Source organism: Triturus cristatus, chromosome 9 (assembly GCF_964204655.1).
Source record: "Triturus cristatus chromosome 9, aTriCri1.1, whole genome shotgun sequence".
Classification (NCBI taxonomy): domain Eukaryota; kingdom Metazoa; phylum Chordata; class Amphibia; order Caudata; family Salamandridae; genus Triturus; species Triturus cristatus.
This window is the reverse complement of record NC_140592.1, coordinates 714,633,015-714,654,680: the sequence shown is the minus strand read 5'-3', so window position 1 is coordinate 714,654,680 and position 21,666 is coordinate 714,633,015. Positions and strand designations below refer to the sequence as shown.

Below are 21,666 nucleotides of genomic sequence, written 5' to 3'. Positions count from 1 at the left end.
TTTGAGAAATAAATACATATATATTTTGAATATATATCTGTGTGGTGTCCTTTCATTGGTATAAAAGGGGGTTATATTTGGTAAAACAGCTGGCTTAACACGCATCACGAGTTTAGCCTCAAAGACTGCTTAGCCTACGCTACCACTAGGGCAGCTGGTCCGAAAAGGTTGACTTACAACCACACCATAAGGGTTGCTTGGCATGGTACAAGGTGGTCACTAGAACTAGTGAACAGCATATACCAGGCCAACTTCTCACACCCTGGCAGTGTAACCTCTGCACCTATCTACTTCCCCATTTGCCCTGAGCAAGTGACCAGGAGCCCAGCTCCCACAGCCGCGTGGCCTGCTAGTCAGCAGCCACCAACCAAGGCCTCCCTGCCTCCCATAGGATAACATTGGGCCTAACTCACTCTGCACCCGGCTGCCCCTGTGCCGCTGAGGGTGTAACTGTACCTACCTGACCCTGGGAGACCCCTGAGTCTGTGCCCAGAACCTTAACTCTGCCAGTCGAGTACTTACCCAAAAGCCGATAACCCAATTTTCCTCCATAGGGTAACATTGACTGGTTTTTTAGGTCTCGCCTGACCCAGCGCATGTGCTGGTCTGGCGAGACTTATTGAGAGGGCTCCAAAAAGTGCTACCAGGCCAGCCTAGAGCTACAGTGCATGTGCGCGGGCGTGCGCGCTGCGCTTGATCACGATTACTTTCGCTTTGATGTTTGATCGCGATCAGTTTCACGGCCGCTTGTTTACTCTTTCTTGTGAGTTGCTCTCCCCTTACACTTGCTCTCCGAGTTGCTTCCCCCACCTAATCCCCTTCCCATTTGGCATGTTTTTTAAATTAATTTATTTAAACCATCCCTACGTTCTATCCCTTGCTGGTGCCACTGAATGGCTGACTCTCCCCGCCCCGTCCACTGTTTTTCCCGGGATATCGCAGGCACCTCAACTCGCTTTAAAAAATAATTCACAATCCCCCCTTCACCCAGCTCCATTATTGCTCCACACTTCAACCCCAATTACGGCAACCTGGCCCTACTTCACTTAAATGGAACCCGCTTGCATCTCTTAAATTGCCCCCTCCCCACCCCCCCCTCACCACTTGCAAATCTGTCATCATGCTCTTAAGCTTAAAAACAAGCATTGGCATAGCCAATAGGTCTCGCTTTTGGGACCTTATAAGTGTTTAGCCATGCAACAGTTGCATAACTAAATACTTACAAGGTCCCAAAAGCGAGACCTATTGGCTATGCCAATGCTTGTTCTGAAATTTCTTCTAAGTATGGAGTTTCTAAAATTTAAAATATTCTCCAAAAATCAGCCGAGTAACGAAAACGAAAATACTCACCTGCTTTTAGGAGAGATCCCAGTGCTGGATCTTGGTGCCCAGCACTGACCCTGAAAAATATTCCCAACCGTACTTGCCCGTAACCCAATTTTCTTCCATAGGAAATCATTGACTGTTTTTCTCTGAAATGTCTTCTAAGTGTCGATTTTTGCAAACTTTAAATATTCTTTAAAAATCGTGCTAACTGTGAAAACATAATTACTTACCTGTTTTATATAGAGATCCCAGTACTGAGTCTAGGAGCCCAGTACTGGATTACAAAAGTAACGAGAACCTACTGTTCGAGGCATATGAGCTGCAGATTGTACACTTAGCATAGATCGCCATCTGGTGTTGGGCCCGGATGTTTGCAGTTTGTTTTTGTTCTTTGGACAGTCACGAGTTCGGTGACTCCTCCTTCGGTCCGTACTGCGCATGGGCTTCGGCTCCATCCTCAGATTGTTTTTTTCCGCCATCGGGCTCGGATGTGATACTTCGTGCTCCGGCTTCGAACTTCTACGGTTCCAGCCTCGACGGAAAATCCTCGTTCTTCGAGTTTTCTTCATCAATCTTCATCTCTCGAAGCGGCACTTTTCTCCATCCCGTACATCGGCACCGGCCTTCGGGCCCTCCTCGACTCCGGTCCCGGCCGATGGAAAGGACTCCGTTCAAAAAGTGCCCAAAATGTGGGTCTAAATTTCCCCACACCGACCTCCATCAGGTGTGTAACCTTTGCCTCTCCCCAGAACACGAGGCTAGAGACTGCCCCGCCTGTAAGTCTTTTCGATCTAAAAAGACCATCCGGGATCGAAGAGCTCGACGCACCATGGCGCACTCCTCGACCGCGGCTCCACCGGACATCTTCGGAGACTACGCCGAAGCTTCGGGGCAACTACACACCGAGCAGGAGGACGACGTCGTCAGCGCTTCCGAGGCCGACGACTCCGACGTGGAGGACATCACACCGGCGCAGCGGGTCGTGAGTACTGTACCCCCTCCCACCCCCGCGCCCAAAACCAAAGAGACTCAGGTTACACCCTCGCCTGCAGGCCTGGGTAAAACCAAGCACACAGCTTCCATCACCCCACCTTCGGGCCCGGTGTCGAAGCCTCAAAAGTCTCACGGCAGCTCGGGCTCGAGCCAGCCGACGCCTGGTGCTGAAAAACACCATCCGGCACCGAAGAAAGTGATACCCAGCTCGACTCCGAAGCCACCGGTGCCGAAGCCTGGACTCTCGGTGCCGACGAAACACAAACACAAATCTGTCGGCACCGACGCTCCGGCACCGAAAACTCCTTTGACGCCGAAAAAAACGGAGGTTCCAAAAAAGCATGGCGCACAGAAACCATCGAAACCCTCGGCTCCGAAAACATCGGCGCCAGCGGACGATTCGGCGCCACTGGATCTCTTTACACCAGACCCTTTGCAAAAGACTCTATTTAAAGATCCAAAGACTGGGCTATTGACTTTAGTTGTCAAGAAAAGACGTCTTGACACACCGGCTCCTCCTCCACCGCCCAAACGGAAGGACTCTGCTACTTCTCCTCTCAGAGTGCCCTCCCCACTACCTCCTCCTCCACCTCCTCCACCCCCTCCCCCTCCCAGATCTCCGCCACCCGTACCTTATCACTCCCCGACCCCGTCCCCAGATCCGGACTTTGGGGATCCACATTATAACCCAGCGGACGCCCCAATGGACCCCACTCCACCGGGGACCCCAGACCCATGGGAAGACTACCACAACCCTGACATACCTGAAATGCCTCAGGACGACCTATACCCATCCAGGCGGTCTCCTCCAGAGGACTCCTTAGGGTTTCACCACTTAGTGCAGAGAGCAGCACACTACCATGGGGTGGACATGCATAGCGAACCAGTGGAAGATGACTTCCTACTGGACACATTTGACATTCAGGACAAGTCCACGTCTATTTTGCCCATGCTTAAAGGTGTGACCAAGCATGCTGCAGAGGTGTTCAAAGACCCTGTCAGGGCCAGAGTACTGAACCCTAGAATAGAAAAAAAGTACAAGGCGGCACCCACAGACCCTGCATACATTAAGGGCCCTGCTCCCTTAGATTCCCTAGTTGTCTCCACAGCTAGAAAGCGGGCTAACTCCCTGTCCTCAGGGGAAGCCCCACCGCCAGACAAGGAATCGAAACTTTTAGACGCGTCTGGCAAACGCACCGCCTCCCAAGCTGCAAACATGTGGCGCATTGCAAATACACAAGCGCTACTTGCGCGCTATGACAGAGCACACTACGACGAACTTGAGGCTCTTATGCAGCACCTCCCCGAAAAACACAAGCGCAAGGCTCATGACCTGATACAGGAGGGTAAACTAATTACAAACACCTCCATTAAGTGTGCCCTCGATGCAGCCGACACTGCTTCTAGAGCAATAAATACCAGTGTCCTGCTTCGTCGTCATGCCTGGCTCAGGATCTCAGGGTTCAAGCCTGAAGTCCAGGCGTCCATACTAAATCACCCTTTTGACCAACAAACTCTCTTTGGGCCAAAGGTGGACGAAGCGTTGGAAAAGATGAAAAAGGACACAGACACAGCAAAGTCTATGGGGGCACTCCAATCACAGGCCCCTAAACGTTCCTTTCGACGCTCATCCTTTCGTAGCACAGGCAGAGGCTTCTCCACCGATAGCGCCTCTACCTCCTACAAGTCCCCTCCTCAAAATACCTTTTCAAAGGGCAATCAAAGGGGTGGTTACAGAGGCAACAACAATAAGGGCAGGGGCAAAACTAACACCACCCGTTCCGCAACCCCGCCTGCACAATGACTTCCCTTCCCTCCCCCCAGACCATCCCACTCCGGTCGGGGGCAGACTTCAACAATTTATCCACGCATGGGAGTCCATAACATCGGACAAATGGGTGACCCAAATTATTCGGTCAGGGTACTGTCTCGAGCTAACATCTACCCCACCCAATATCCCACCAAGACACCGTCCAATGTCTCAAGAACATTCCACACTACTCAAACAGGATGTGCTCTCCCTCCTCCAAAAACACGCTATAGAGCAGGTCCCCGTCAATCAGCAAAATCTAGGGGTCTACTCTCTGTATTTCCTGATACCGAAGAAAGACTGGACCCTGAGGCCCATTCTGGACCTCCGGCCTCTCAATGCATACATACATTCAGACCATTTCCACATGGTCACCCTACAACAAGTCCTCCCGCTCCTCTGTCAGGGAGACTTTCTCACTACCTTGGATCTGAAAGACTCATACTTTCACATTCCAATACACCCTTCTCACAGGAAGTACCTCAGGTTCGTGGTGGACGGTCAGCATTACCAATTCACGGTTCTCCCCTTCGGGGTCACCACCGCACCACGGGTGTTTACTAAATGCCTAGCGGTAGTAGCAGCACACCTCAGACGTCAACAGATTCACGTCTTCCCCTACTTAGACGACTGGCTGATAAAAGCCGCGTCCTACCACCAATGTGGGCAACATACAAACGGCACCATCCAACTGCTCCACCAGCTAGGCTTCATGGTGAACTACCAAAAGTCCCACCTCATACCATCTCACACAAAGCAATATCTCGGGGCCACTATAGACACCTCCAAAGGTATTGCCTATCCAAACTCAGCCAGAATCGCAAGCATACAAGCCTTGCGCAAAACATTCCTTCCTCAACACTCGCTTCCAGCAAGAGTGTTTATGAAGCTCATAGGAATGATGGCTTCTTGCATTTTCATAGTGCCCCATGCAAGACTTCACATGCGTCCACTTCAAGAGTGCCTAGCACAACAGTGGAACCAGGCCCAGGGTCAGCTGACGGATCTGGTGTTGGTGGACGGCCGCACCCATCACTCTCTGCAGTGGTGGAACACCACAAACCTTTCCAAAGGGCGGCCTTTCCTGGACCCGGTTCCTCAGGTGATTCTAACAGCGGACGCATCGCTCTCCGGCTGGGGAGCGCACCTCTTACACCTCACCATGCAAGGTCTATGGACGCCACAGCAAAAATCGCTCCACATCAACCATCTGGAGCTCTTGGCGATCTTTCTAGCCCTAAAATCTTTTCAAAAACCGATTTCAGGCAAAGCAGTCCTCATTCGCACAGACAACATGACTGCAATGTATTATATCCAAAAACAGGGGGGGACACACTCTCCCCAGCTCTCCTGCTTAGCCCAGAGCATATGGAGATGGGCAATTCCCCAAAACATCTTTCTCCTGGCACAGCACGTTCCAGGCGTACAATACACCGTGGCAGATCTGCTCAGCAGACAAACGCAACAACTACACGAATGGGAACTGCATCCACAAGTTCTTCACCCATTCTTCCAACAGTGGGGGCATCCTCAGATAGACCTCTTCGCCACCCACGAAAACAAAAAATGCCCAAGCTTTGCCGCCAGATACCCACACCCATTGTCCAAGGGCAATGCGATATGGATGAACTGGTCAGGCAGATTTGCATACGCCTTTCCACCTCTCCCGCTAATTCCATTAGTGGTAAGGAAGCTACAGCAGCACTCCCTCACACTCATTCTGGTAGCCCCAACATGGGCCAGGCAGCTGTGGTACACCACACTACTACAGCTATCGGTGGTACCACATCAAAAACTGCACCTGTCCCCATGCCTCCTAACCCAGAACCATGGAGAAATCAGGCACCCGGACCCAGCTCAGCTCAACCTTGCGATCTGGCTCCTGAAATCTTAGAATTTGGATACCTTAACCTTCCCCCTGATTGCATGAACATCATCATGGAAGCCAGACGTCCTACCACTAGAGCATGCTATGCCGCAAAGTGGAAAAGATTTGTAATTTACTGCCGTAACAATACAATCAACCCTTTAGATGCATCCATACAGCACATCATATGCTATCTGCTCCATCTTCACAGGTGTAACCTGGCATATTCATCCATACGCCTACACCTAGCAGCGATCGCTGCTTATCTACAAAACAGACAGCATTTATCACTCTTCAGGGTGCCCGCTATTAAAGCCTTTATGGAAGGCCTTAAACGAGTAATTCCTCCCAGGGCACCACCTTCCCCTGTATGGAATCTAAATGTAGTTCTTACACGGCTAATGGGTCCACCCTTCGAACCAATGCATAAATGTGAGCTACAGTTCCTCACCTGGAAAACAGCTTTCCTCGTAGCTATCACTTCCCTTAGAAGGGTTGGTGAAATACAAGCGTTCACTATACAGGAACCCTTCCTACAAATACATCACAGCAAGGTCATACTTCGTACAAATCCGAAGTTTCTGCCCAAGGTCATTTCCCCCTTCCATCTCAATCAATCGGTGGAATTACCTGTCTTTTTCTCGCAACCTCAATCTGTTGCAGAGAGGGCCTTACACACACTCGATGTTAAAAGGGCTTTGCTGTACTACATACAAAGAACGCAACCCTTCAGGAAGACTAAACAATTGTTCGTTTCCTTCTCTCCACCACATAAAGGCAACCCCATCTCTAAATCAGGGATAGCTAGGTGGATTGTAAAGTGTATACAAATTTGCTATCAAAAGGCAAAAAGAACATTATCTGTTCCACCTAAAGCCCACTCTACTAGAAAGTTAGGGGCTTCTATGGCTTTTCTAGGGAACATACCCTTAGATGACATCTGCAAAGCAGCCACATGGTCAACACCGCACACCTTCACAAAACATTACTGTGTAGATGTGCATTCCAAGCAGCAAGCTAGTGTGGGCCAGGCTGTACTAAAGACACTTTTTCAAACCACTGCAACGGATACCGGTGGTCGCCGCTTATGTTGGGTACTGCTATATAATCTATGCTAAGTGTACAATCTGCAGCTCATATGCCTCGAACGGAATATGCTACTTATCAGTATGCATCTGTTCTTGGCATGTAGAGCTGCAGAGTTGTACAGGCCCACCCGCCTCCCCGGCTACCTGTATCCGTTCCAGTCCATCTTATTTAGATACAACACACATGGGTTTCTCACTGTTATTACTGCGCTCCATCATTTCCCTGTTGGCGAAAAACAATCTGAGGATGGAGCCGAAGCCCGTGCGCAGTACGGACCGAAGGAGGAGTCCCCGAACTCGTGACTTCCAAAGACTGTCCAAAGAACAAAAACAAACTGCAAACATCCGGGCCCAACACCAGATGGCGATCTATGCTAAGTGTACAACTCTGCAGCTCTACATGCCAAGAACAGATGCATACTGGTAAGTAGCATATTCCTTTCCTGCAACTTGAATTTTCTTCCATAGGGAATCATTGACTGTTTTCTATGAAATTTCTTCTAAGTGTCAACTTTTAAAATAGCAAAATATTGCCTAAAAATCACAACAGTAACTAAGTCGACTTTTATCACTTGTTTCTAAGAACTGTCCCAGGACTGATTCTATGATCCAGTCCTTGAGTTACAAAAGTAATCCTGAAAGTAATCTATTGCAAATCACTTTAAACTTCCATTGAGCTCAATGCATTATTATGTTTGAAATTGTGTTGCCTATTGCAACAACCTGTAACCAGTATTTACAAAAGTCAATTGCATATTGCAAAAGTATTTACCTAAAGCATCTCATTCTGAGAAAGTATATTTTAATACCTATTGCTGGTTCTAAAATAAAACGGACATATATTTTTTATATAAACCATTGGCCTAGAGTTCAGTTCTTGAGTGTGTGAAACCATTTGCTGACTGAGTGTGTACAACAAATGCTTTACACTGTCCTCTGATACTGCCTTACTGCTCCACCAAGCTACCACTTTAGAGAGTAAGGTTATATCTAACTTTTGCCTCTGCCAAACCTCTGGGGACTGTGGACTCTGTGCACTCTGTACCTATTTGGGAACAGTATATACAGAGGCACTTTCTCACATGGAGCAATAATGATATGCCATATTAACTACAGACAAGAATTGGTTTAGTAACTCTTATTTCAGTTCCATCTAGCACTCACCTTGACCCCTAATTCTTTGACACAGGCCTCAAGAGAATTCTTGATCTGGCAGAACTAAATCCTTTTGTTTACTGGGTAAGACTATGGTCTACCCCAGAGTGATTTGATTGTAGGAGCTTTTTAAAGGACCTAATGAGCTTGATGAATTCACCAAACGTTTTTTGGCTAAAGTTTGGATCTAGCTGGCTTGCAAATTTGGGTCTAATCAGATTGTGGGAAAAGCGGAAAACATCTTTAAGACTGATGCTGCAGTTTTAAAGTTGCATTACTAGACATTTGTCTATGACTATAATGGTTTGAATATGTATAACGGGCACCTAACTAACCAATACTTTAAGTTCAAGATTATTCCATACTTGTAATTGTTTTTAGACACCAGTACACCTCCCTTTGCCAAAAGCTTCAACGTCCGCTTCAGACTGGGCAACCTACCACTAAACGCTCCTGTAAGAAAGTGAAGCAATGGAATGACTCTAAGTTCATGTCCTCCTTGCGGCGTGGATTCCAAAATGGAGGAATGTATTTTGTTGATCTGTGGCATACCTCCGGTTTCGTTGCAAGTGGATATGACCTGTGTGCCAGAATTTAGGGACCAAGAGTCATTTAGTAGCATACACGGTATTAAACACTGACACTTCAGGCTACAAAGTATTTGCTGAGTCTGTTCTTTCTAGGATCATGATTCTGGCTTAGTTTCTATTTAAAAATTATGTTTAAACAATCAAAGTGAATACTATAATTTTGCCATTTGCGAGGGCAATATGTTTGTAAATCAGGTATTTTTGCACTACTCTTACACTTTACACTTTATCTTGCCTATGCACTTTATGCATCGCTTCTCTGCCTCATGATGCATGCTAGTAATATTCAATAGCAATATTAGCTATTCATGTTGCATCCATAAGTTTGCTACTGCTGTGATTATTGCTACCTTGGACCCTGCGAAGGCCACATGCTTATATTTGAAAGTAATTTTTGCACTATATAATATTTTGCTTGTCTATGTATGTTTTTTTATCTTGGGGCAGAATGACCCAGGGTGAACATCAACAGTGTGGTTTTTTGTTTTAAAATATATTTTTTATTATTTAACAAACAAAACCAAACACCAGCATTTGCATGACCATACAGGAGGAGCAGATCAATGGGCATCAGCGGTGCAGAACGTAAAACACAAAATACAGTCGTGCATAGTGGAAGGACTAGGGCGATGGGGGATCGTCACATGCAAGGGTTAAGGGGGGCTGACAAATATCTCCTCGATAGGTGTTCCAAAAGCCCCACACACAAGACCATTTTTGGGGACATCCACGTGACACATATACATTCTTCTCTCTAAACATTGCCCAATCCATGTCTTTCTCCCATTCCCGTGCCGTGGGCGGATCCGATGCCACCCACCGCTGAGCAATATTCCTCTTGGCAAACATTAACCTCAGAGTCACCCACTGCGTCAAGCAGACATTCAAGTCAGTCGGCTCCCAAATGTTCAGGAGACACCAACGGGCCTCCACTTGGAGCTGCGCTGACAGAACAGTATTGATAATGTCATGAATGGCTCGCCAGTAGGGTTGGATCTGCGCACATTCCCAAAGTATATGAAAAAAGGTCCCCAGCTGGCCACAGCCGCGCCTGCAGGCTCCCTCTTCCGCCCTTCCCATTCGTACCAGTTGGGGCCCTGTTACATAGACACGGTGAAGGAGTTTTAATTGGACGAGACGGAGACGAGCTGATATTGCTACAACCCTGGGAGAGGAGACTGCCTCCTGCCATTCCTCATCGTCCATTTCTATGCCATCCCTGGTCCACTTCTCCCGAAGAGCCAGGAGGGGATCCGAGATGTTATTTACCAGTTTTTTACATATCAGAGAGATGGTGCTGTCAGGGAGATGGCCATCCAGTACCCTATCTTCCAGTGGGGAAGATTCCGGCAGCGTGGTCCCGGACAGTAAATGTGTGCAAAGCGCGTGTCGAACCTGTGTGTATCGGAAGCGCTCAGATTCGGCCAGGCTATATTGCTGCTGTAGCGATGCAAAAGACTTAATATCAGATTTATCCCACAGATCCCCTATGCATGCAATACCTATGAGATCCCATTTGTCAAATCCCTTACTTTTCCATAGATCACCCAGTTGCTCGGACTCCCATAGCGGTGTTGCGAGCGTCAACTTCCGTCTCCAGCCTAAGCGATTGGTGGTCGCATGCCAAACGTGTACTGAATGGTTAGTGGGGCCTGTAAGAGGATAGCGCCGAGGCCTAGATTAAAGGGCTCTACTAAAGGTCCCCCCCCCCCCGGGAGAAGCCACCTATCCATGTTCTATCCCGGGTCCCATGGCTGAACATTTGTGCAGTGGTTAATGGAGGACAGATGGGACGCCCAATAATACAATCGTATGTCTTGGAGGCTGATGCCTCCGTCATACCAATTTAGGGAAAGCTTGCCGAGAGCAATGCGAGGTTTACCGTTCCACAGCAGACCCCGTTGGAGGCTCTCGACCTCTCGGAAATATGATGGTGGTATCAGATCCATGGAATTCTGAAGGGCATACAGAAATCGGGGGAGAGACATCTTAAAAAGGGCAGCTTTACCTAGCAAAGAGAGGGGGAGCGCCTTCCACCTGGCAATATCTTTGCGCAGCTGAAGCAGGGGGGGCTGAAGGTTGCGAGAATAACGAAGAGAGGAATCTAGACTGAGAAAGATACCTAGGTAGGTAAACCCCTCGGTGCAGATTTGCAGTGGGCACCCACGCGGTGGAATCGGTGGCTCACCCGCCACCACGAACAGGAGGGACTTGCTCCAATTTATGGAATAGCCAGAGTACCATCCAAAGGTCGTAAAGATATCCAAGACCACTATCAGTGATTTTCCTTAGGGAGGACCCGTACAAGAGGATGTCGTCCGCATAAAGAGAAATCCGGTCCTCCCCAGTCTGGGGACCAGCGCATACCCCTTACACACAGGTCCTGACGTATCCACGCTGCCAGCGGTTCCAAAGCTAGGGCAAACAGCAGCGGGGACAGGGGTCAGCCCTGACGGGTCCCTCTGCTGAGCTCGAAGGCAGTCGACTTCTTGTTATTAACCACCACTTGGGCCATAGGTTGGGAATATAGTAACTGCACCCACTGTATGTCTTTAGGGCCAAATCCAAATTTCTCCAACACCGCCCAAAGGTAGGGCCATTCGATGGTGTCAAAGGCCATGGCGGCGTCCAGGGATACTATCACCACCGGTTCCGACATTGTGGCCGCCCTGCCCAGAACCCCGTGGACCCTGCGCAGGTTCAGCGCCGTGTTACGGTGCGGTATGAACCCTGATTGGTCAGGGTGGACCAGAAACCCAATTGTCATCAAGAGCCGGGGAGCAAGAAGCTTAGCCAAGATCTTGGGCTCAGCGTTCAACACGGATATCGGTCGGTAGGAGCTACATTCATTCTTGGGTTTCCCCTTTTTGTGAATAGTAACGATTGTGGCAGTACGTTGGTCTAATGGCAGTATTCCTGCTTGCCTCGCGTCCTCGTACATGGCCCTCAGATACGGAGCTAACTTGTCTGATTTAAGCTTGTACAGCTCAATCGGTAGCCCGTTAGGGCCGGTGGCTTTACCAGGCTTGAGCGATCGTATGGCTGCCGATATTTCGTCGTTGGACAAGTCCCTTTCCATGAAATCATGGTTGACCGCCGACAACCTGGGCAAAGTGATGTCGGCGAGCACCTGGCGGGAGTCCTCGATAGGGTATGGGGTTACCGAATTATAGACCGCCTGGTAGTGGGTCGCGAATCAGTCCGCAATTGCTTGCGGGTCCGACAGGTAAGTAACCTCCCGTCCTCGAAGTTCAGGCACTAGTTGGTTTGCCCACTCTTTCTTGTCCAACCAGGCCAAGAATTTCCCGGCCTTGTTGCCCACCTCATACAAACGCCCCTGAACCGCTCTCCCCATCACCCTTGCCTGGTCAGTCGCAAGTACCCTGTATTCCTGCTGTTTGAGTTTGAGAATGTGGAGCTTGTCTGGTGTGACCGCTACGTTTAGATCTGCTTCCAGTTTTCCCACCTCCACCTCTATGAACTCTTTGCGTTGTTCCTTCTTCTTCCCAGATATTAAGGAAAGGGCCAGACCCGTATCACTGCCTTAGATGCCTCCCAAAGCATCTACGGGGATTCCACCGAGCCTTCATTCTCGTTGAAATAGTTATCAATGGCCCCACAGAGCCCCCGGCGGACATGAGGATCGCGAAGATACCATGGGTTGATGGGGGCGACTCGCCCCGGCTGTTGGTGGCTTGGCGCCACCTGGAGCCAGACCGGCGAGTGATCCGAAATGCCCCTAGACAGATGCAGTACCTCCCGCACATGGGCAGGTACCAGAAAATAATCAGTTCGGGATAGACTCCCATGCGCCCCGGAGTGGAAGGTATAGTGTAAAGCATCGGGGTGAAAGACCCTCCATACGTCTGCCAGCCCCAAGGGTTCCAGGAAGTCCGGCAGCCAGCAGTGCGAGCGAGGGAAAGCGGGGGGGGGGGGGGGGGGGTCCCCAGAAACCACTGAATTCAAGTCCCCTCCCAACACTAAGAGACCCTCTGGGATCTCCAACAGCAGCGTACCCAAGTCCCTGAACGTGGTTGCCTGGAGGCCCGGGGGTACATAGACTGATAGGAAGGTAATAGGATGGCCCTCCCATATGCCCGAAACCCCAACATACCGTCCTCTAGTATCCGACCAAGTATTCTGCACTACAAGGGGAAAGGACCTTTTCATCAGTATGCCAACCCCACCGGAAACCCGTGGTGAAGCCTGCATGAGCCAATAAGACTTAACCCCCTCTGTGCAGTGCCCTGCATGTGTTGCCGACTAAATGGGTTTCATGTAGCAGAACAATGTCAGGGGCGTGAAGCTTAATACCTTCAAGAACGACACTACGCTTGATTTTATCCCCCAGCCCATTGACATTCCAACTCAGTAGTTTAACCCCACTGTCCTCCACTGGTGCCATATCGAAATATATCAAAACTCACTGCGTTCACCCCCACTCCCCGAGCATTGTATCAATAGCAGTTGCTGATGTAATCAAAACTTCAAACTAAACATAAAACACCGCCACCCAACTACCCCCAACCCCGCTGCCCTGCCCTCTGGGCTTAGAACTGCTCATGAAAAACTTGCAGAGTGCCTGTCGCCCTAGGAAACTGTTCAAAAGAGAAAGAAAACACCCCGGAGGGGGAGGATGTGGTCTGCCCCCACCCAGCAATCCCACTGTGTACCCTTCTTAATCAAGTCATACAGGCCCATATAAGTCTACTTACCAAATGGCAGAGGCACCAGAAGCCCCCCCCCCCCCCCCCCCACTTACTTCCAGAGGCACGAGTCCGACCCCCGGACAGGTCTCTTCTCAAGCCGTCAATGTCACCCCCACCTCGATCGGCCAGACTCCTCGCACTCCTACTCTCGATCCAATCAGCAGCTGCCTCGGGATGTTTGAAAAATCACACTCGCCCCTCTGCCTCAACCCGGAGACGGGCAGGGAATAGCATGGCGTACTTCATTCCCCGATCTCTGAGGACACACTTGATCGACATGAAGGATCATCTTTATCCCTGCACCAGCTGTGTAAAATCCGGAAAGAAGGATATGTCTGAGTTCTCAAACCGCAGGGGGGCTCCAGCTCTGGAGTTCTGAAGGATGACATCTCTATCCCGGAAGTTCAGGACCCATGCCAACATGGGCCGCGGGGGAGCGCCCGGCGTGGGACGGCCGCCCGGGATCCTGTGGGCACGCTCGACATCAAAGAACTTACTGAGGCCTTTGGGTTGCAAGTGGTTGAGGATTAGGTCCTTGACAAAAAGGTCCGGCGTTTGTCCCTCCGAGTTTTCCGGAACCTCAAGAATGCGTATGTTGTTGCAACGCAGGCGGCCTTCATAATCGTCCACCTTGAGGGCGGCAAAGGTACGGAAGTCCTGAAGTTCCTTGACCGCCCCTTGGAGTTGTGAGACATCGTCCACTAAGCTAGCTGTTGTAATTTCCACTTGCTTGACCTTCTCACTTAGCTTGCCCATATCCGCCCTAATGAGGTTGACATCTATAGCCACAGTGTCCAGAGAAGTCTTGACCCCAGTGATGGCTACCATAACATCTTTGAGAGAGATTTCTTGCTCCTCCTCACCCGTTCCCCCGGAGCCTGAGTCCCTGGGCTCCCGGGTCTGTTGTACGTCTTTAGGGACAGTGTAGCGATCCAGTTTGTTTGATTGCGTGCTCATGGATCCACGCGGTTCCGTGGCCTTGACGCGATCCATCGCGGCCCGCACCAGCCCACTCCAACCAGCCAATTCCGGAGGGATAACGAGGGATCGCCGGAGATGGTGCAAAGGTGTTCAACATGGGCAGACAGGGGTGGCAGAGGTGAGACAAGCAGAGAATGGACGTCACCGTTAGGAATGAGCCACCACCAATAACCACCTCACGACCTGCGCACCCACCTGGCAAGCTGCTCTGCGGTCCACTTCTACTCCAGCGCGCCCCCCGCCGGGCTCAGTCCCCCTCACCGCCACTGGCCCTGCTGATCCTGCACGCTGAAGTCTACTGCTCCGTAGTGTATCCTCCAGTGGGGGTCACGAGAGCAGCTCCCGTCTCTGCACTGGATCCAGGACCGCCGCCGACCGGAAGGTAGCAGGTTCAGCAAGCCTCTCCACAAGACCCGGGCAGCTTTGTGCACCGTCTGGATGAGAGGGGGGGGAGCCCCCAACACAAGCCCCACACTTTCCACCGGCCCCCATCCAATTGAGCCGGCTCCGCTCCGGACCTTCAATGCAAGTAGCACCACCAATGCTGCTGGCAATATGAGAACAGCGCCCCAGGCCCTACCCGGCCGCACCAACCTCGTGGCTCCTCTTGCACCCACGGCCCGTGCCCACCTAAAGTTGCCGAATTTAGGTACTCCGTGCCCCGCCCTCTCCACATTGCAGCGAGTGCCTTGAGCTTTCTCGGAGCCCTGAAGGCGCATGCTAGCCCATTAGTGAGCGGCAGCGCTCCACGCCTATCACTAAGTGGCAGCTAGAACTGCTGTTCCGGTTCACCTCAGAGTAGAAATGAGGTCTGTCTTTATTTTCGTCTTGCCTCTGGATACGAGACGACATCTCCGGACACACGAGGGCTCATGGGCACTTCCAAGCGACAAGCAGGGGTAAGGTGCTGTCCGCGAGGTCACCGCAGGTCCCGGGCCCACTTCCTGCAAACCTGAAATAACCTCCTGTGCCGAGGAAGCGCTGTGCACAAGCCTGGACAACGGGCATGCTGCTGTTTGACCGGGCGTGTCGGCTTGGTGAGGCCGCAAGTGCAAGTGAGCGCTGCAGTGCCCACACCCTTCTCTTCCACAGGGCACACTGCTGAGGGTGCGAACTGGCGTTACCCTTCTCTGTCATGCGTCTTGCCGGCTTAGTTTGTTTACTGTGCTATCTGCTAACTAGTTTAGTATCTACGCTGTAGGCACGGTCTTCAGTTTGCCTTACTATTATGAGGTTTGAAATTGCGAACTTTTATCGTGGCATGAGTGTATTGTGTGCACATGTTAATGACGTGCTTTGTCTTGTATCTGACAGCATTGCATACATTGATTTTGGCGCGGCAGGAGTGTTAATGTATACGTTGTGTGCATGATTCACCTGTTTCCACCCTGACCTTTCACTTGATAACCTATTGTGATCTTGAAGTAGAAGTTTTGGTTCCTTCCTTTCCATTGAATGAACCAATTGCACCTTCAGTCCCAGTACCAGTGTCTTGCCACAGAAAAGCCCAGGCCTGCAAAGATGGCGGCCGGAGGACTGGGCATCTAGAGCAGGTGTGGCCTCGAGGGGTCGGCTGTCAGTGTAGCATGTTAACCAGCGAGCCTACCTGCAGGTTCCTGGGTGAATAGATTGAATGTTTTGGTGGCTGTGTGGACAGCTGATGCCTGGCAAAGAGACCAGACCGGGAGACTTGCAGCGGGTAGATAGGGGCGCGTTTCATACCCATGTTCATGCTAAATTGAATAATCTAGGATAACGCCGGCAATGAGACGCGGAACTGTAGGACAGGAGTGGGGGCGTGAATGTTTTTTAGCCAATAGGTCTTGCTTTTGGGACCTCTATAAGTATTTAGTTATGCAGCACAATATCCTTGGTGCAACAACACCAACCGTTGCATGGCTAAACACTTATAAGGTCCCAAAGGCGAGACCTATTGGCTATGCCAGTGCTTGTATTTTGTTCTAACTCCAATACCCAGTGAAAGAATGTTCAGTGAAATTGTTTCTCTGCTGAGATAATGGTATATCAAATGGGATAGGAAATTCTGATGTATTTTATTCTGGTACTTTGTTGCTGCACTCATGGATCAGTGTGCAGTCTTGTATTCTGCATTGTTAACCCTGTGTTGCAGCACTTTTGTGTTTACTGTTATAGTTCAGAGGACCAGTCACACTATAAGAGTAAGTAGCAATTTTTAAATCTGTTTTTTTATAAATGGAGGTTTTCTAATTGATTGTTTTCTTCTTTGCATGGAAGGGGGAGGAAGCCTGGCAGTGGGAGGAGGAATGGAGGTGGTCCAAGTGTCAAGGCGAAAGATAAGAAGCAGTCTGGTACTGAGTCTGAGCAGGAGGTAAGTACCCAGGGGTCTGTGTTATGCAAGTTACTTGACAGTAACGTGCAGCTTTTCCAGTGTTGGGATAGAATAAATATACAGGAGAGAGTGGACTATTTGCGAACATGCTGTGAAAGCCTTCTGTATACTGCGTTCTGTGAAAATGCAATTTATGGTGACTTATTGTATTAGTAGGCGTTTAGCCAATAGAACTTTCAGGGTGTTAAACAAAACCAATAAATGCCTCTTTCATTGAGCAAAACTATAGTTCTTTCCTTGTCCTCAAACTGCCTCTGCCATTTTCGGGACCCTAAGAATGCTTTTGCACCTTGAGATGTTAATCCTGAAAATTATGGTTCCATCAACACGTTTTACCGAACTCCTTTGGGTAGAATTCTTGTGTGCCCCTCATTTCCCTCAGCACACCAAAAACACAACAAATACCTTTCCCCTTATCTTGTGTGTTGAGCTCTAACCGCTGTAGAATTTAATGACCCGTCAAAGTGGACGTCTGTGTAGTTTTCTTTATAGGGGGGGTCCCAAGAGCCAAATTTTGCTAAACTTTATTGCATTTTAAGGTACTACTAATGTTGCCATTTTCCCGATTGATAGGGCCATGTGTAAAATTTGTAATCATTCATAGTCCTACCCTCAAGGGAATCTGGTTTTACCTCTAGCTTTAATGGCATGTAGGTTGTTAAAATATTGTTCTAAATAAGTCATTGATAGCTCTGTTATCCCCGGGCCCTTTAGAACTATATATGTTTTGTAGTTAAAGTAAATTTGGGTGGGGATCATCAGTCTGTTGTAGTTGAGAATGCAATTCTTTTGTATTTCTCTCACATTTGTATGATACTTTCATTGCTTCTAGACGATATAGCCATTCTTGTCTAGCATGTACCCTGCCTCCATTTTGCTTTCATCTGAGCTAACACCAAACCTTTGTGCAGTGTTAAAAGCCCTACTTCTTATTAGTCCACACCTCCCTCTGGAGCTTTTTGTCCATACACAGGTTGCTGTCTAATGTAGTGTAGTGTTATGCCTCCATACAAGTTTGTGCCCTCAAATGCAACAAGGAACAAACTGAATTGCAACATACTGCAAATGACGCTGCTTGGTTGGCCAACACACCCGATGGCACCTACTTTTCTTTTCTATGCTCTTGTTATTCATGAGTACCTGTCACTTCTGTTCATTTGTATTTAGACCTCTCAAGTGACCTATCTTCTGTGACCAACCCTGTATATTGTGTGGATCCTCTTTTGCCCTATATTGTTGATCATGAGTGGTGTCTGCATCCGGAGGTGGCACACAGCATTTTTCCTCTTAGGCATGCATTTTGTAGGGGTGTTCATTACCTACTATAATCCACAATGCGCCTTGGAGTTTCTTCCCCATGGGTCTATAGAAGAAGCATTCTGTCTTCAGAGGGGCTGAAGCCTTCTTTATGTGTTTTCTCCTTTGCTGCTGATTCCATCCTTCCTAAAGAAGGCAGGCCGGAATCCGCTCTTTCTGAGCTTATAGGGACTGTACTCTGAGCTCGTGAATCGCAGATATTCCCTCTGATTTGACTGCCTCTTAAACGGAACCGGCTGTCCCAGCAACAGAGCAGAGTTCTACTTGCATACCTCTGCAGTTAATACCTCGATGTGTGTTTCAATCTTCTTGGAGGTTAAATGTGATCAGTGGCCACTTGCTGACCAATTCCACTAATTTCACTTGCATTCAAGCAATGCAGTGTTACTCTGATAACATGTTCTATTCACAGCACTATCAAAAATGTTTAATTTCATATACGTTAAACAAGTTAAAAGCATTTTAGTAAAACAAAACATCACAAAAGATTCTGAATTTGGTTCTTATAGGAAGCTGATTCTATACGATATTGCCACTAGGTGGTAATATAGTGCACAGATTCCAGGGACCAATGTAAAACCCAAAGTGTTCTATTAGTGGTGGTGAGAACGAGCAGCCTGAGGCTTAACACAGAGGAGTGTAAGATATTTATTGCACAACCGTAATCAATAATGGACACACGACTCAAGAAGGAGATCCAGGCCAGTGTTAGAAAATTATAGTTTGTACTTTATTTTAAGACCCATGTCTGGTAATTAGGCAAGTACTCTTTTAAATTAAAAATACTTTACACTTTGAAAAATCGACACTTAGAAACTTTTTCACGCAGTCCAATGTTATCCTACGGGGAAAACAATCACGGTTAAAAAGGTAAGTATTCAACTTACTATCTCAGTCTTCGGAGCTACAAGTCACCAATGGCAAGGGGTCAGGTAAGTACCAAAACTGCAGTACCAGCGGCACAAGGGCGGCCGGGTGCAGAGGTCAAAATCGGAGTTCGACCCAATGCTTGCCAATAGAGGCAGGGGTCGCCAGCAGGCACACTGGTTGCTGGGAAGTAGATCGGTTAAAGGGGCTATGCTTTGGTTGGTTAGGTTAAGCACAGGGGGGGCCACATAGCAGCACAAAACATACACTGCCAGCGGCGGCCGGGTGCAGGGCGCAAATTAGACTTCCGGTGCCCAATGCATTTCAATAGGGATTCTCCTTTTGGCAAAGAGGTTGGAGGCATGGCACCGGAGTTTGCAAGAGGAAGACCAACAGCAGCAGAGGTAAGTTGGGATGGGGGGGGGGGTCATAGGGGCACCGTTGTTTCAGCTCACCAAGGCCCAGGGACTCTGGGTGCAGGGGTGACTTTCTACGTCCGAGTTTTCTTGCCGAAGCTGGTCGCGGTCGAAGGGAGCCTCTTGGACCGTTGTGGAGAGCGGGAGAGGTCAGCTAAGCTGGTCACGAGGTCAGGATCGCCGAGGAGACTCCACTGCATAGTTCAGCCACTCACTCTTGCCGTGGGTGTTGGGTGCAGAGTGTGCAGGAGAAGCCGAGATGCTGATCCGCCTGGATCCGGAGTCTTTGGAGTAGGTTTCTTATGGACAGGTCCGCTGTCCATGGACTATTGGAGTCTTTTTCGAAGGCAGCAGTCATCCCAAGGAGAGGTTTCAGAGGTCACTGGTTGCAATACAGGTCGCAGGATCGCAGAAGCTCAAGTCAGGCCAGTAGGGCTGGGGCCAAGGCAGTAGTCTTCTTCAGTCTTCTCTACAGGGTCATCGTCTTTCTTCTTAGTTTATCATAAATCTGGGTTTTAGGTCGAAGGAAACCACCTAAATACTAAATTTAGGAGATAATTTAGTGGAGTAGCATGTAGGGCCAATGGGTACCTTACCAGGGGTGACTACGCTCTCTATTATGCCACCTTCCTGTGGGAGGGGGCATGGCCGTAGCCCTGATTTTCGTGGTGTCCCTAACTTCAAGATGGTGGGGACTGTAAGTTGTGCATCGCCTAGTCTCCCCCACCTTAGGGGTAGGGTTAGCAGAGGTGGGCTCACCTCCTATTCCTTTTAATTTTTCCTGCCTGTTTTCCTGCCCAAAGTGAGGGTCTACACCAGGGCAGCCATCATCTGCTAGCAGCAGAGGCTAGGGGTCGCATTACAAAGTCTGCAGGCCTTTGAAGCTCCCCTCTTCGAGCACAGGGCCGTCCGGGGGGAGGAGGCATGCCACCTCTGCCCAGTATGTGCATTGTTTCTGATCCCAGGGAGCAGGGGCTCTCTACCCAGGTGTCAGAAACATGTCTGGTGGTGGCTGGCTGCATACAGCTGGTCAGAGACCACACCAGGGGTTGGGAGGTGGTCAGGGGCTCCTCTGAGGTTCCCTCTGAGTACATGGTACAATAAATCTCACACTGTCATCATTTTCTAATTTATTGAGAGGAGTAGTTTGCTCCCAAACACTCCTGTGTTCAGTGAAGCCATCAAGGTGCTGTGGAACTAGAGTTGTCGAGTTTCCAGCCCATGTACTCTTCATGGCCTCACTGGCACTTGCAGTATTAGGAAATGGCCCCCAATATTGTAGGGGCTTATCTTTCATTCAGCTATGTCCTCCCCTCTGGTATAGTGCACCCTGCCTTAGGGTTGTCAGGCCTGCTAGAGGGGTTACTTACCTATGCCTTCAGGCAGTGCTAGTTGGAATGGCACCCAGGCAGGGTGCCACAGCGACTTTATCATTTCCTCCCTCGCAAGCTGCAAAGGGTGTGCCATAGTCCCAGTGAGGGGGTTACCAGGGTGTCCTCTCCAGCTCCCAGGCCCTAGGTACTCGGAGTACCATATACTAGGGTAGACGTGCAAGTTAGGGAATTGTTCTTAGGGAAGGAGCACTGGCACAGGGGACCTGATTGGCAGGGACCCTGTGCACTATATCTGAAGCCACATAAAACCAGGCAAAAAGTGAGGGTGGCTAACAATGTAGAAGAGGGACTTTCTCACAGTCCTTAAAGAGTTAAACTCAAACTATAAAACTGTAACAATAAAGCATCCATTTTGAATGCTATGTCCAGGCTCCTTTGAAAGATTCACATCGCTACCAGTCACTTCAAAATTCAACTTGGGTTACTATTCTGCCATAACTTTTCCATTGCAGGTGGCCTATGTCATTACACTCTGTAAAATAAAGAGCCAATGTTTCTACAGTTTGTTGTAAAGACCTTAGGATACACAGCAATTGAAACAGTAGCCACTTCAACGGATTGTGACAGTGCTCGTGACAAAGATAGACACCTGGTTCCCAAGTAATTGAAAGCTGTGTTTGCTTCCTGTAGTTTTAGATTTTGGCAACGTCAGCCTTTCACAAAATTGACTGGATATCATAAGTGAGGCTAGCATGGTAGCTGTTTTGAACTGTTGTGCAGTGAAGTCATAGCATTTATTCTGATGGCTACATCCTCGAGCAGATTCCTGATCTTAATAATTA

At 49.2% G+C, this 21,666-nt stretch overlaps 1 protein-coding gene across 3 annotated transcripts in view; it reads left to right on the top strand.

Annotated features, from left to right (window-relative positions):
• DRAP1 (DR1 associated protein 1) overlaps window positions 1–21,666 on the top strand; it is a 463,081-nt gene that overhangs the window by 364,121 nt on the left and 77,294 nt on the right. For all 3 annotated transcript variants that reach the window (XM_085625886.1, XM_085625884.1, XM_085625885.1), the window contains one exon: window positions 16,776–16,869. In XM_085625886.1, coding sequence (XP_085482012.1) covers window positions 16,776–16,869 — 94 coding nt within the window. The remainder of the gene's footprint in view (window positions 1–16,775; window positions 16,870–21,666) is intronic.